Here is a 15,761-nt window from a genome sequence, read left to right as displayed (position 1 = left end):
AGGATGCTTCGGCTGAAGCTTAAGGGTTCAGGTTCACCTCAGAATTGTTGTGGTAGAGTTAGCGTCACTCTTTCACAACGATGGGGGGTCGACTGACGAGTTTGAGTGAACAGAACCACTCCTCTCTGTCTCCATCGTACCTTTCTCCCATTTCTAATCCTCCCTGGTTCCACCTGCGTTTTCCTTTATTTCTTCACACCTGCTCCACCCACCACCCACTCCTTAAAGCAATCGAGCCAACAGCCGCAGCTCCATGTTGACTTGGGGGGGGACATTGATTTGCCATCCCGTTTCCCATCTATCATGACCCCGACGGCCAGCCCAGTGGTTACCGCGGCCTCGCCCTCCCCCCTTCGTGGGTGTGTCGCCTCTCTTTGGTCGAGGCGCCAGTATCCCGGGTCCCCCTGGGAAGGGCCTAGGACCCGGCGAGAGCTGACAGGACAGGCTCCTGCATAGTCGGGAGGGGGTCGATACCGCCCTCCTGACAATTAGTCTGCTTTGGAGCCCTCCTTCCTGGGCGAAGACAAAAATGTGTGAGCCGGAGGCTAAAAAACTGTGAGCTAGCTCACACTAACTCAGCTCAGAGGGAACACTGTCCCCCCCCCCATCCACCACCAGTGGCCATGGGGGACCTGGCAACCAGTGTTCTCCCTAAGATGAGTTAGTGCGAGCTAGCTCACAGTTTTTTAGCCTCCGGCTCACACATTTTTGTCTTCGCTCAGAAAGGATGGCTCCAGAGCCAACTCATTTATGCAGCAGCCCAATCGCCCGCTCACAGCTTTAATGTCAGTAGCTCACAAAGTAGAATTTTTGCTCACAAGGCTCCACAGCTTAGAGGGAGCATGACGTGTCAGGTCTTTCAAGGCAGGATGCAAACACAGGATTGATGTTTTCTGAGAACAGCTGTGAGAAGCGCCATTTGGGATCGGAAGTTCAGGCTCGAAGGGACTCTCCTGTCCCGAGTGCCGTTTCCCTTTCTTATCGAAATCTCCCCCTTCCAGCTGCCGTTGCCCCCACCCCCCCTGGGAAAAAAGAGATTACATAATCTGGCTGTGCATCCTACTTCCGACAGGTGCATAATTTTTATAAAGTCTTCAGGGGAAACATGCTTCGTGTAGCCAGTTTGCTCTCACTTCTGATGAGAAACTCCCGCTAAATAATACAGATGCAGCAGTTTGGACACCAGCCTCTACCAGGTCCCCAGACAGCTGATGTTCAGCGTAGGAGGCACACAGCGGGATAAACTGGCCCGACCTCTCACGTTTAATCACGAAACTCCAGATCAGCTGCACACCGAATCCCAGGATGCGTAAAATGTGCATGCGGCCTGGGCTTCCCCGACAGCCACCGCCTTCTGCTAAACGGTGCCATTATTATGAACCTAGGACTTCCCCGGACAGTTCACAAATAACTCTGGGGTTTTTGTTTAGTGTCCGTTACACTTTCAGTTGTTCTGGTTCAGGGCCAACTGTGAGAGAGCCTCATTTCCTGCAAGACATAGAGGGAAAGGGAAGATCAGGGCAAAGTCACGGTCATCAAGTTTATAGGGATAAGTTTATTTCCCCATTTTTAGACAGACCAAACAGTAGAGGCAGATAAGGCCTGCCTGGAGAGACTTTTAACTGATGAAAATCCGACTGTCTCTGGACAAATAGCCAAATTATTATTTTATTATGATTATTTATTAGATTTTTACTCCCGCCCTCCCGGCCTAGGCCGGCTCAGTGCGGCTTACAGCAGAATAAAATCAGACAATACAAAACATAAAATCACATAAATGAATATACAATTCTGCTTCCACTTGGTGAAATTCCACAACAAGAAGCATGATCATGTATAGTTTCTTATTATACGATTCGTAACCATTTTTATATACACTAGACATTTTAGACTTATCTAAGATTCTCTGGATTGTTATACTCTGTAAATATTCGTAAGGTTTTATGACCACACATATTTTTTTGCACTAGAATTAATCTCTTCAGTTTTTAAGTTTGGTGTTAGTGGTTAAGTGCGTGGACTCTGATCTGGGAGAACCGGGTTTGATTCCCCACTCCTCCACTTGCAGCTGCTGGGTGACCTTGGGCAAGCCATAGTTCTCTCAGAGCTGTTCTTGAAAGAAAGAGCAGTTTCTGTCAGAGCTCTCTCAGCCCCGCCTACCTCACAGGGTATCTGTTGTGGGGAGGGGAAGGGAAAGGAGTTTGTAAGCCGCTCTGAGACTCCGAGTGAAGGGCGGAGATATAAATCCAATCTCCCCTCTCTCTTCTTCTTATAAGAATGTATTCTTATGATTAATGGTCTTTGACCGCAGATCAATACTCATTCTTTCATGGTCATGGATGCTGCATTGACGTCCAAACCTGGAAGATACATTCTTAGGTTTGCCAACCGCCAGGTGGAACCTGGAGATCTTCCGATATTACAAGTGATCGTCAGCCAAGAGAGATTGGTCCCCCTGGAGAAAATGGCTGCTTTGGAGGGTGGAATCTATGACACTGTACCCCACTGAGGTCTAGGGTTGCCAGCTCTGGACTGGGAAATACTTGAAGATTTTGGGGGTGGCGCCTGAGGAGGGTGGGAACTGGTGAGGAAGGCACCTCAGCAAGGTACAATGCCATAGAGTCTACCCTCCAAAGCAGCCATTTTCTCCAGGGGAACTGAACTCTGTTGCCTGGAAATCAGTTGTACTTCTGGGAAATCTCAGAGCTTGGGCCAGCCCCATAGGATTTTTGAGTTATTTTCTTCTAATGAATGAGTAGCAGACCTCTCTATATCACCAATGGATCTTCCATCTGAAGCTCTCTCATTAAGAAACAAAAGTTTGTTTGTTTTTAATTCCTGCAGTGCCCAGAATTCTTTGGAACAAGGGCATCAAGGTGGAGGGTTTGGGGTTTTTTTTGGTATTGACAATTACTTATGAATCCACAGAAGGGTCAGGAATTCACTTTGTTCATAGAAGTGCAACATTGGCTGCTGCGATGTGAATGTAGTAGCTCATCAGAATTTGGTTGCTACAACAACCAGTCCCAAACACTACAGTGAACACAGCAAGTGTGCCACGCCGGGAAGACGCCTCTGCTCCCTGCAGGAAAAGATTAGCTATTTTACGAAAACTCCAAAGCCAGAAATATAATCAGGTATATCCTTGTTTTCTGAAATATCTATGTAACTCTGCTCTCGTACCATTGATTCCAAATTAGTTGCTAGACTGCGCATGGAATTTGTGCGACGTTCGCTGACCGGTATGTATATATTTTTTTCTGTTTTACAACTTGTTCTAAAGATTTAAATGCCTTCTTAATTCTCCAGGGTAACATTATTCTGCTAGAGGATATGATATATCTACAGTTTATACCGTGGTGAATGGTGTACATTAGGTATTTATGCATTAATTAATCATTTATATAACGTGCTCGAAACCTCTTGCTTATTGTCGTATGGTATTGGGATATTTGGTTAACACAGCAGAGTTTTGCCCAGTCACAGGAGCCTAATACTGGGGGGCAGGGGTCATTTTGTAGATAAAGAGGTGCAGGAGCTCATTAGCATAACTCATTAGCATAACTTATTTGCATATGCCACACCCCCTGACATCACCGGGAGTGTGTCAGAAGGCAACACCCACCGCTCAGGCTCAACTGGACGTTTTTGGATGGCTAGGTATGGGGGGGGGGGGAGGAACGTGCAGATCTGTCCTAGCAGAGGAGGGAGAGCTTGTACCTGAATAAAACTTGGTCTTAAAGGTGCCACTGGACTGTTTTGGGCCGGGGGGTGTGTGCTCTGCAACTTACCTGGCTGCTTCTTGCTCTGACTGAGGGCTGCTGGGAGCAAGGGGGCGGGGCTTGTTGCATGTGCCCACCCCCTGGGCTCTTTACTGCCAGAGCTCCGCTCCTGTGCGCTCCTGCAGGAAATGACCCCTGCTGGGGCCAGTAAATAAATCTCCCAAGCAGCATATTGTAAAAATGGTAACCTTACATTTATTCAGGTAGATCCAGTTCACATTCAGGCTGCAATCAAAAGAAGAGAAGGAAGTCTAATCTAAAGGGTACTTTCCCTATCACAAATGGCCAGCTTGTCTGGGATCATGTGCATGGGAGCGTGAGGGCATTTGGATCTACAGGAGAGACCTGCACAGACCTGTGTCTCCATGGAAGGCCATGTGAAGTGGGTGAGAGGACAAAGCAAGAGAGGAGATGTCAGAGGGCGGCTCCCAGGTTAAGACAAAGAGAGGCATCTCATTCAAGGAGAAAACCCTCTTAGAGTGTTGTAGCACCCTCCAATGTGCAGGCATGCTGAGTCGCTCACTCCAACATAGAGCTCATGTCAGGGGTCCTTTCGTAGAAAAAGAGGTGCAGGAGCTCATTAGCATAACTCATTAGCATAACATATTTGCATATGGCACACCCCCTGGCATCACCGGAAGTGTGTCAGAAGTCAACACCCACCGCTCAGGTTCCACTGGACTGTTTTGGATTGCTAGCTATTGGGGGACGGGGACGTGCAGATCTGTCCTCACAGAGGAGGGAGAGCTTGTACCTGAATAAAACTTGGTCTTAAAGGTGCCACTGGACTGTTTTCGACCAGGGGGATGGGGGGGGCTCTGCAAATTACCTGGCTGCTTCTTGGTTTGACTGAGGGCTTCTGGGAGCAGGGGGTTGGGCTTGTTGCATGTGCCCGCCCCCTAGACTCTTTACTGCCGGAGCTCCGCTCCTGTGCGCTCCTGCAGGAAATGACCCCTGGCTCATGTAGAATTTCAGTCCTCGCAACAGATGCTTTTAGATCTGTCCTTTAAGTTCAGAATCATTTTGCTCAGTTCACGCAAACATGGGATTGCCAACTTTTTAACCCGCCCCTTTAAGGGTTTTTCAAACAGTCTTGAGCTACAGACTTTGGTGGTAGAAAGTGTCGTCAACTCCCAGCTGACTTATGGCGACCCTCTAGGCTTTTCAAGGCAAGAGAAGAACACGGGGTGGTTTGCCATTGCCTGCCTCTGTTCAGCAACCCTGGGCTTCCTTAAGAGCATGACAACATAAGAGAGGCCCATGTTGGATCAGGCCAAAGGCCCATCCAGTCCAACACTCTGTGTCACACAGTGGCCAGAAATACCAGTGCCATCAGGAGGTCCAGCAGTGGGGCCAGGACATTAGAAGCCCTCCCACTGTTGACCCCCCCCCCAAGCACCAAGAAGACAGAGCATCACTTGCCCCAGAGCCCCTAGCTATACCTTGTGGCTAATAGCCACTGATGGACCTCTGCTCCATATGCTTATCTAATTCCCTTTTGAAGCTGTCCATGCTTGTAGCCGCCACCACTTCCTGTGGCAGTGAATTCCATGTGTTAATCACTCTTTGGGTGAAGAAGTACTTCCTTTTATCCGTTCTAACCCGACCGCTCTGCAGTTTCATGGAGTGCCCACGAGTTCTTGTATTGTGAGAAAGGGAGAAAAGTACCTCTTTCTTTACCTGCTCTTTCCCATGCATAATCTTATAAACCTCGATCATGTCACCCCTCAGTCGTCTTTTCTCCAAGCTAAAGAGCCCTAAGCGCTTTAACCTTTCCTCATAGGGAAAGTGTTCCAACCCTTTTATCATTTGAGTTGCCCTTTTCTGCACTTTTTCCAAAGCTATAATATCTTTTTTAAGGTGTGGTGCCCAGAACTGCACACAGTATTCCAAATGAGGTCTCACCATTGATTTATATAGGGGCATTATTATATTGGCTGATCTGTTTTCAATACCCTTCCTAATAATCCCCAGCATAGCATTGGCCTTCTTTATTGCAGTCACACACTGTCTCGACATTTTCAGTGAGTTATTTACTATGACTCCAAGATCTCTCTCTTGGTCAGTCTCTGCCAGTTCGGACCCCATCAATGTGTATTTATGGTTAGGATTTTTGGTTCCAATGTGCATCACTTTGCACTTGACCACACTGAACCCCATTTGCCACGTTGACGCCCACTCGCCCATCCTCGATAGATCCCTTTGGAGTGCCTCACAATCCTCCCTGGTTTTCACCACCCTGAACAACTTCGTATCATCTGCAAATTTAGCCACTTCACTGCTTACTCCCAACTTCAAATCATTAATGAACAAGTTAAAAAGCATCGGACCAAGTACTGATCCCTGTGGTACCCCACTGCTTCCCACTCTCCACTGAGAAAATTTCCCATTTATACTCACCCTCTGTTTCCTATTAATTAGCCAGTTTTGGATCCACGAAAGGACTTGTCCTTTTATCCCATGATTTTTGAGCTTACTTAGGAGCCTTTGATGAGGAACTTTATCAAAAGCTTTCTGGAAGTCAAGGTAAACAACATCTATTGGGTCCCCCTTGTCCACATGTTTGTTCACGCCCTCAAAGAACACTAACAGGTTAGTGAGACAAGATCTTCCCTTACAGAACACATGCTGAGTCTGCCTCAATAGTTTTTGTTCATCAATGTGCCTACTAATTCTTTCCTTAATAACAGTTTCCACCAATCTCCACCAGTCTCCCATCCAAGGGCTGACCCTGCTTGGCTTCCGAGATCTGATGAAATCGGGCTACGGGCCACCTAGGTCAGGGCCTGTGGACATTTGCAGGTGATAATATTTCTTTCTCCTGCCTGTCAATTTCTGCAAATCAAGTTACTGCCAAACAGCACCAGGCCAGATCTACCCAGGGTTCCTTTCCTTGATTGTATGACAGTGCAAGGGAAACATCAAATTTTTTATTGAATAGAATGAGAAACTAACACATACTGAATTCAAAAAGGTGGCTATCAGTTCTAAAGTGATCATTAAGCTATTCACAGCCTGGAAGGTAAACAGGATCACCTGGTCAATAACATCACGTTAAGCTTCTATTAAAGGGACAGGACGTTTTATTTATGGCCAGTCAGCAACCCGTGGGCACTCAATGAACTCGTGGGGCACTCAATGAAATCGCTCAGAAGTCGGAACGGATAAAAGGAAGCCCTTCTTCACCCAAAGAGTGATTAACACATGGAATTCACTGCCACAGGAGGTGGCGGCGGCTACAAGCATGGACAGCTTCAAGAGGGGATTGGATAAACATATGGAGCAGAGGTCCATCAGTGGCTATTAGCCACATGGTATAGATAGGAACTCTCAGGCTGGGGCAAGGGATGCTCTGTATTCTTGGACCTTGGGTGGGGGGGGCAACAGTGGGAGGGCTTCCAGTGTCCTGGCCCCACTGCTGGACCTCCTGATGGCACCTGGTATTTTTTTTGGCCACTGTGTGACAGAGTGTTGGACTGGATGGGCCACTGGCCTGATCCAACATTGACTTCTCTTATGTTCTTATGTTAACCCTACTGGCAACGAACACTAAGAAGATGTAATGTTTCCCACGAAGACAAAAGTGGGCACAGTAATTACCAGAAAATAGGGGTTGTCCCTGGTAAACAAGGACCACTGGAGCATATGAATCCATTTCTCAAGTTTGTATGTGGTGTCAGTTTAGGCCTACCGTGACAGCTATTTTCAGTCTTCCTTCTGTACCTGCCAAAGTTTCCTTTTCTATATAACTAATCCAGGCTGAAGCCGAGATCATATAGAAATTACAATATTTGCATTGAAGAAGGAACAAATGTGAACTATTGAACTGAGAAAATGAAACTTTGATTTAAAACATGGAGATTTCCATACTGGGGAGAAAACCATTCATACCGAACTTAAGAAAACAGAAGACACAAACTTTATTTTATATGACTCCATTTATAAGAATGCATTTAAAAGCAAAGAGTCTCTGAGCATATGCAAAGTACCATTTTTGTACTAGGAACCTGGTCAGTTTTTTTTTAAAGAAGCATCTTAGAATGCCTCTTTTGTTTCTGCCTGCACGGTTGTTATATTATTTTTATCCATTTTATTTAAAACATTTAGTAGCCACCTTTCTTCCTTTCGGAGCTCAAGGCAGCTATCACTGTAAATAAAATACATCAAATAAGAAAATAGATGAAGTACATAAAAATCCATAAAACCAAATTTTTGAAATCACGGTTTTGGATCGCTTTAATCCAATGCAGTCCTAAAGAAAACTGTCTTCAGCTGGCTCCTAAAGACTGAGTGTGAGGTTTGTGGATCCACAAACCACACATTTCAGAACACATGGAGGCGCTTTTATAATTGGTATAATAGTGCAAACGATTGTAACCTAAAAATGTAATCCCTAGAGCAAAGTAGAGGTTAGATCATTGAGATAGCAGGTACAGATGTTGGTTTTAAGATACAAAAATGTGAGCTCATAGAAAATAATGTTATGCAGGGTTCTTTTTGTAGAAAAAGCCCAGCAGGAACTCATTAGCATAATAGGCCACACCCAACAGCAGGAACTCATTAGCATATTGGGCCACACCCCTGACAGCACAGCTCATTAGCACATTAGGCCGCACCCCCATGTTACCAGAAGTGTGCTCATCCAGCCACACCCACCTTTTGCTTCTTATTCTGTTGACCTTGTTTGTGGTCAAAACCCAGGGCCTTTTTTTGTAGCAGGAACTCCTTTGCATGTTAGGCCACACACCCCTAATGTAGCCAATCCTAATGAGTTCCTCCTGTTAGGTGTGGCCTATTATGCTAATGAATTCCTGCTGGGCGTGGCCAACTTGGGAGCCAGCCGGAACTCCGTTCCGGTGCGTTCCTGCCCAAAAATAGCCCTGTTTAATGTGATATTATATTAGATAGAGAATATCTAAGAGGCAATTATTGGAAACATAAGCATTTGATAACCCCAATTGTGTTATATGTGTGTATGTACAGTTTGTCTGTTATGAAAAAACAAATAAAATTCTACCCTTTGAGGGTAGATTTAAAAAAAAAAAGATTGAGTGTGAGGGCGCCAGGCACACTTCCCTGCGGAGGTTGTTCCATAATCGTGGGGCTGGCACTAAAGAGGCCCTGTCTCGTGTACCTGCCAGACAAGCTACTTTTGACGGGAGAGTCAAGAGGGCCTGTCCCTGTGGCCTTAATTCCCGGGCAGGAATGTATAGGTAAGTTCTAGGACTGGTGATAGACTATTTTGGTTAAGAGAAAAGGCCATATGAGAATTTTATTTCTGGTTATAATTTCATGGTGACTGAAAGTGCTTAGATAGGGTTGCCAGGTTCCCCCGGCCACCAGCAGGGGGGATGAGGGTTAGGGGCACTGTTCCCTCTAAGTTGAGTTAGAGTGAGCGAGCTCACAGTCGTTTAGCCTCCGGCTCACACATTTTTGTCTCCGCTCAGGGAGGAGGGCTCCAGAGCAAGCTAATTTATGCAGCAGCCAAATCGCTCGTTCACAACTAATGCTCCCCCTAGGCTGTGGAGTCTTGTGAGCAAACATTCTGCTTTGTGAGCTGCTGGCGTTAAAGTTGCGAGCGGGCGATTTGGCCGCTGCATCAGTTAGTCTGCTCTGGAGCCCTCCTTCCCGCCCCCAACATTTCCGGGTATTTCCCAATCTGGATCTGGCAACCCTACTGTGGCCCCAAATCCCCAGGAGTTTCCCAACGCATATCTGGCCAACCTGCCCCCCACCATCACCTGCCAGTGGCCAGGGTGGGCCCGAGAACCCTAGCCTAGTGGGTCTGGCTTTATTTTTCAGATCCCAAGAAGGGAGATGCCATTCAGGTGCTTTCAGAAACGCAGCCTTACCAGAGCTCGGCTCTCCGACGCCCTCAACGGCCGGCGCTGGAGGTTCTTGCAAAGCAGCCCGGATGACTCCCAAGCCGGCCTCCCTCCTCTCGGCCGCAGCCTCCTCACCCAGCCCACAAAGGGGCCGGTCCCGATTCTACTCCGCACCAAACCTGAGGCTCTGCGCGAGACCCGGCCGGGATCCAGAAGGATAGCCGTGGAGCCCCAGAGCTGCACCTCCAGGCTCAGTCGGACGCAGCAGGCCAGGGAGGAGACGGTCGCCCAGACTCAGTATTGCCTCAGCAGACACCCGCTGGCCCTCTATCCTCACCTGGCAGAAAGCATCCCTCTCGAGGTGAGGTTCTTGTTAAATAGTGGGTTCCATGGGTGAACAGACTCCCAGCCTAGTGATCAGCTCTACTTTATTCAGTGATTTCAGCAAGCACAAGGCTGTAGACTGCAATGGCCGCACCCCAACACACCTCACTCCCAACGATAGGCTATTTACAGGGCTATTTTTGGGCAGGAGCGCACAGGAACGGAGTTCCGGCTGGCTCCCGAGTTGGCCACGCCCAGCAGGAACTCATTAGCATAATAGGCCACACCCAACAGCAGAGACTCATCAGGATTGGCTACATTAGGGGTGTGTGGCCTAACATGCAAATGAGTTCCTGCTACGAAAAAAGGCCCTGGGTTTTGACAACAAACAAGGTAAACACAATAACAAGCAAAAGGTGGGTGTGGCTGGATGAGCACACTTCTGGTAACATGGGGGTGCGGCCTAATGTGCTAATGAGCTGCGCTGTCAGGGGTGTGGCCCAATATGCTAATGAGTTCCTGCTGTTGGGTGTGGCCTATTATGCTAATGAGTTCCTGCTGGGCTTTTTCTACAAAAAGAGCCCTGGTAGCCTATTTACAAAAGTTTACATCTTAATTGGTTACTGCCAGAATCCTGTTGGTCTATTGTTATTCGGCTCCAAGCTCACCCTTGTCTCTGGCAGCACAGTCCTGCAACGTTTCAGTTCCAATACATAACAGTTCTGTTATTCACATACAAGTCAAAAATCTTTCTACCTTATTGCAAATACAAAGCCAAGACATATCCTTGACCCTTTTTCCTTTTTATGGGTCCTGCTACTGTTCTTTGAGAAACCACTCAGAGGTTAAGATGCTGAGTTGCGGACCAGAAGGTCGGCAGCTCGGGCAGTTTGAGACCCGAGTGCCGCGTGCTGGTGAGCTCCTGTCTTTGGCCCCAGCTCCTGCCAACCTAGCAGTTCGAAAGCAAGAAACTGTAAGTAGAAAAATAGGTCCCGCTTCGGTGGGAAGGTAACAGCGTTCCGTGTGCCTCGGTGTTTAGTCATGCCGGCCACGTGACCACGGAGATGTCTTTCTACAGCGCTGGCTCTTCGACTTGGAAACGGAGACGGGCACCGCCCCCTAAGAGTCGGATTCAACTGGCTTTTGAGCAAAGGAAACCTTTACTTTTCCGCCCTGTCCTGGATAGACCAGACAAGCCCAATCTTGTCAGGTCTTAGAAGCTAAGCAGGGCCAACCCTGGCAAGTACTTGGATGGGAGATGTCCAAGGAATAGCAGGGCCGGGAGGCAGAGGCAGATAATACCAAGCCACTTCTCTGAAACATCCAAGCCCCACTGGAGGTAGCCAGAAGTCGACATGAGTTCGGGGCTCACAAACACACACACACACACACACACAGATTTCCCAGGAATCTATCAGAGGATGCTTCATAGGGTCCCCAGAAGCCCCACCCAGGGGTCATTTCCTACAGGAGCGGAGCTCTGGCAGTAAGGCGCTCAGGGGGTGGGCACATCCAACAAGCCCCGCCCCCTGCTCCCAGCAGCCCTCAGTCGGGCCATGAGGAGCAGGAAGCAGCCGGGTAAGTTGCAGAGCCCCCCCACACACACTGGCACGCGTTCAGGTACAAGCTCTCTCTCTCTGTGAGGACAGATCTGCACGTCCCATGTACCCCCTAACAGCTTTAGCAATCCAAAACAGTCCAGTGACAGCTTTAGGACCAAGTTTTATTCAGGTACAAGCTCTCCCTGCTCTGTGAGGACAGATCTGCACGTCCCATGTACCCCCTAACAGCTTTAGCAATCCAAAACAGTCCAGTGGAGCCTGAGCGGTGGGTGTTGCCTTCTGACACACTTCCGGTGATGTCAGGGGGTGTGGCATATGCAAACGAGTTATGCTAATGAGTTATGCTAATGAGCTCCTGCACCTCTTTTTCTACGAAATGACCCCTGGCCCCTCCCTTCCCCAAACTCCGCCCTCTTCAGGCTCCACCCCCAAAATCTTCAGGTATTTCCCAACCCAGAAATGGCAGCCTTCTTTACTGCCCATGCTCCTTGACTTTTCGCTCCCTAGGCTTAATAAAATGTTAACGTGAAAATGACATGAGTTAACACAGGCACTGTGGGGAACTGTGGCACTACCAGGAACAGGTAAACCGTTTCACATGCGTTTTGCAAATGGCTATGGTTGTTTCCTGAAAGAAAAGTTCCCACCTCACTTAAAAAGCAAAAGGGGGAAGAAACGGATTCAAAACAGGATACAGTCACAGTTAGGGTTGCCAAACTACAGGTGGTGGCTGGAGATCTCCTGGAATTACAACTGGTCTCCAAGCCGGAGAAAATAATATACAGTCTCAGCTCACCCGGAGAAAAAAGGCCAGTTTGGAAGGTAAACTCAGTGGCATTATATTAGAGTTGCTGGGTCTCTCCTGCCAGGTCCCACCTGGTAACCAGTGGAGGATGGGGGGGGGGCCCTTAACCAATAGAAAGAAGGCCTAGGCCACATTGCTGGTGTCGCACAGGAAATGACATCATCACACTAGTGACTTCCAGATAACGCTCTGGTATTGGGGCAAAAACTCTCTGGTTAAACTGGCCTCTACCATAGAGTTTTTAGCCAAATGGCAGAGTGTCACCCGGAAGTTGCTGCTGCGATGACATCATTTCCGGTGTGATGCCAGCAACATGGCCTAGACCTTCTTCTTTCTACTGGTAAGTCCCCCCCAGCCAGCCAGCTGATTTGCGGCTGGTGGGCAGGGGCTGTTGGACCGCCACCTCCACCGAGGAGGTCCGGCAACCCTAATCGTACCCCACTGACATCCCTCCCATCCCAAACCCTCCCCCCCTCAGGCTCCAAATCTCCAGGTATTTCCTAACCCAGAGCTGGCATCCTTCGTCACAATGCACTGAAGAAGAGCAGACAAATAAATCTCCGACGTTATTTTGGTCTGTTTGCAATAAGTTTGCGGCTGTGTTGGTTCTTCAGAATTTAAAAAAAAAATCAAAATAATAACTGGATAATATTGTAGTAAAGGTAAAGGTTCCCTTGCTCGAAAGCCAGTCGAATCCGACTCTAGGGTTGCAGTGCTCATCTCCATTTCCAAGCCGAAGAGCCAGCGCTGTCCGAAGACGTTTCCGTGGTCATATGGCCGGCATGACTAAACACCAAGGCGCACGGAACGCTGTTACCTTCCCACCGAAGCGGTACCTATTGATCTACTTGCAATTTCTTGCTTTCAAACTGCTAGGTTGGCAGGAGCTGGAACTAGAGACGGGAGCTCACTCCATCATGCGGCACCCGGGTCTCGAACTGCGGAACTACCGACCTTCCACAGCCTGCAGTTCAGCGTCTTAACCACTTGAGCCACCGCAGCCCCGTTCAAAATATTACAAAATATTAGTACCGTTCAAAAATTACAAAATCGCATGCTTTGTACTCTTTCTTCATGCTGCATGTTGTATTAAACAAAAATCGCAAAAAAATCCCCGAATTGTGTGTGTGCGTGTGTTTGTGTGTGTGTGTGTGTGTGTGTTTTTGTGTGTGTGTGTGTGTGTGTGTGTGTGAGAGAGAGAGAGAGAGAGAGAGAGAGAGAGAGAGAGAGAGAGAGAGAGAGAGAGAGAGAGAACAGTTATTAAACAGTGTGGGCGAGTAATAGCAGAAATGTGGCAAATTGTAATTTCCCAGTTAACTGCAGAAATGTTTCTTTCATGACTCACCGGGTTACAGCACATTTATGTGTGACAGGATTGGGATGTGTGTGAGGGACGAAACATTTTTTACAAGTTTGTCCTGGATCCAAAACACTGCTTGGATTCTGTTGGTTTCCAGAGAAGCTGCTCCGCAGACCAATGTTCCCTGTAAGCTGTAGGAGTCTTGTGAGCAAAAATTCTACTTGGTGAGCTACTGGCACTAAAATTGTGAGCAAGGGATTTGGCTACTGCATAAATTAGTTTGCTCTGGAGCCATCCTCCCTGAGCGAAGACAAAAATGTGTGAGCTGGAGGCTAAAAAACTGTGAGCTAGCTCACACTAGCTCAGCTTAGAGGGAACACTGCCGCAGACATATGTTCACTGTGAAGTCCTTTCTGTCTGGTTCTTAGCTTTTCCGAGAGGTTGTGGGTATCCTGGATCCTGAGATGCTTCCAGAAGAAGAGGAGGCTGGTATGGAACAGGAGTGTTTTGCTCTGTCTACATCACAACCTCGGTTGGAGGGTAAAGGAAAGAGAAAGATGAAGCCCAAGAAGTCGCAGAAGGGGTGAGTGTAGGGATGCCAGCCTCCAGGTGGGACCTGGGGATCCCCTGGACTTACAGCTCATCTCCAAACTGTTGGATTCTCTGGTCTGCTATAGCCAGAAAACCACGAGTGGTTTAGCAGAGCCCACTTAATGCTGACCGCACAGCAGCAGCTTCTCTGGTGTGGGTGTGTGTTCTGATAACGAGCCTCTTTCACGTTTCAAAGCTAATAAGAGCCCTTTTTAAAATTAAGGAACTCCATTCTGGACAGTAAGGAGTAGGGACAGGAGAGATATCTAACTAACTAGGATGGATAGGGATGCAAGAATCATGCCCTGCATCCATGATGGCAGCATGAATAGAAATCTGGCAATGTGTACAAGAGAGAGGTGACAAGACAGAAGGAAGTGTGTGACTGCAATAAAGAAGGCCAATGCTATGCTGGGGATTATTAGGAAGGGTATTGAAAACAGATCAGCCAATATCATAATGCCCCTATATAAATCAATGGTGAGACCTCATTTGGAATACTGTGTGCAGTTCTGGTCACCACACCTTAAAAAGGATATTATAGCTTTGGAAAAAGTGCAGAAAAGGGCAACTCGGATGATAAAAGGGTTGGAACACTTTCCCTATGAGGAAAGGTTAAGGCGCTTAGGGCTCTTTAGCTTGGAGAAAAGACGACTGAGGGGTGACATGATTGAGGTTTATAAGATTATGCATGGGAAAGAGCAGGTAGAGAAAGAGGTACTTTTCTCCCTTTCTCACAATACAAGAACTCGTGGGCACTCCATGAAACTGCAGAGCGGTCGGGTTAGAACGGATAAAAGGAAGTACTTCTTCACCCAAAGAGTGATTAACACATGGAATTCACTGCCACAGGAAGTGGTGGGTGCTACAAGCATGGACGGCTTCAAAAGGGAATTAGATAAGCATATGGAGCAGAGGTCCATCAGTGGCTATTAGCCACAAGGTATAGATAGGGACTCTGGGGCAAGTGATGCTCTGTCTTCTTGGTGCTTGGGGGGGGGTCAACAGTGGGATGGCTTCTAATGTCCTGGCCCCACTGGTGGACCTCCTGATGGCACCTGGTATTTCTGGCCACTGTGTGACACAGAGTGTTGGACTGGATGGGCCTTTGGCCTGATCCAACATTGGCGTCTCTTATGTTCTTATGAAGGGTCCCTGAAAATAGCATTCTACTTCGAAGGGATATCACTAGATAGCAGGTAGGAAAGGATGCTCTGTGTCCTAACCCCGTCTATATTTCTAACTCTATTGTAGCTTCCCCTCTGAAGCCTGAGGCAGGAGACAGTGTAGATTCCTCCACTTCCAACACAGACTACAGAGGTGTAGAAAATGGATGCTTTGGAGGGTGGACTCTCTATGGCATTGTACCCCACTGAGGTCCCCGTCCTCCCCAGGCTCCACCTCCAAATCTCCAGGAGTTTCCCAACCTGGATCTGGCAACCCTAGCGCCCCCCCCATCAGTGGCCAGGGGGGACCCGGCGACCCTAGGCGAGTGTCTAGGAGGGCTCAATGAAAGTATGAAGTGAAATGATGGAGCTGTACCAGCTATGGGTGAGGAGTGAACATTCATGA

General features: G+C 48.0%; 1 protein-coding gene across 1 annotated transcript in view; it reads left to right on the top strand.

Moving 5' to 3' along the window:
* Nucleotides 1-9,599: 9,599 nt before the first annotated feature.
* The window catches only part of LOC107123762 (protein FAM47E-like), a 17,681-nt gene continuing 11,519 nt past the window's right edge, over nucleotides 9,600-15,761 (top strand). The window contains exons 1-2 of the mRNA XM_015427106.1: nucleotides 9,600-9,968; nucleotides 14,027-14,169. Coding sequence (XP_015282592.1) covers nucleotides 9,600-9,968; nucleotides 14,027-14,169 — 512 coding nt within the window. The remainder of the gene's footprint in view (nucleotides 9,969-14,026; nucleotides 14,170-15,761) is intronic.

This window comes from Gekko japonicus, unplaced genomic scaffold (genome assembly GCF_001447785.1).
Source record: "Gekko japonicus isolate JY-2015 unplaced genomic scaffold, Gekko_japonicus_V1.1 scaffold565, whole genome shotgun sequence".
NCBI lineage: Eukaryota > Metazoa > Chordata > Lepidosauria > Squamata > Gekkonidae > Gekko > Gekko japonicus.
Note: the sequence above shows the minus strand (reverse complement) of the source record. Positions and strands in the feature narration are given on the sequence as shown.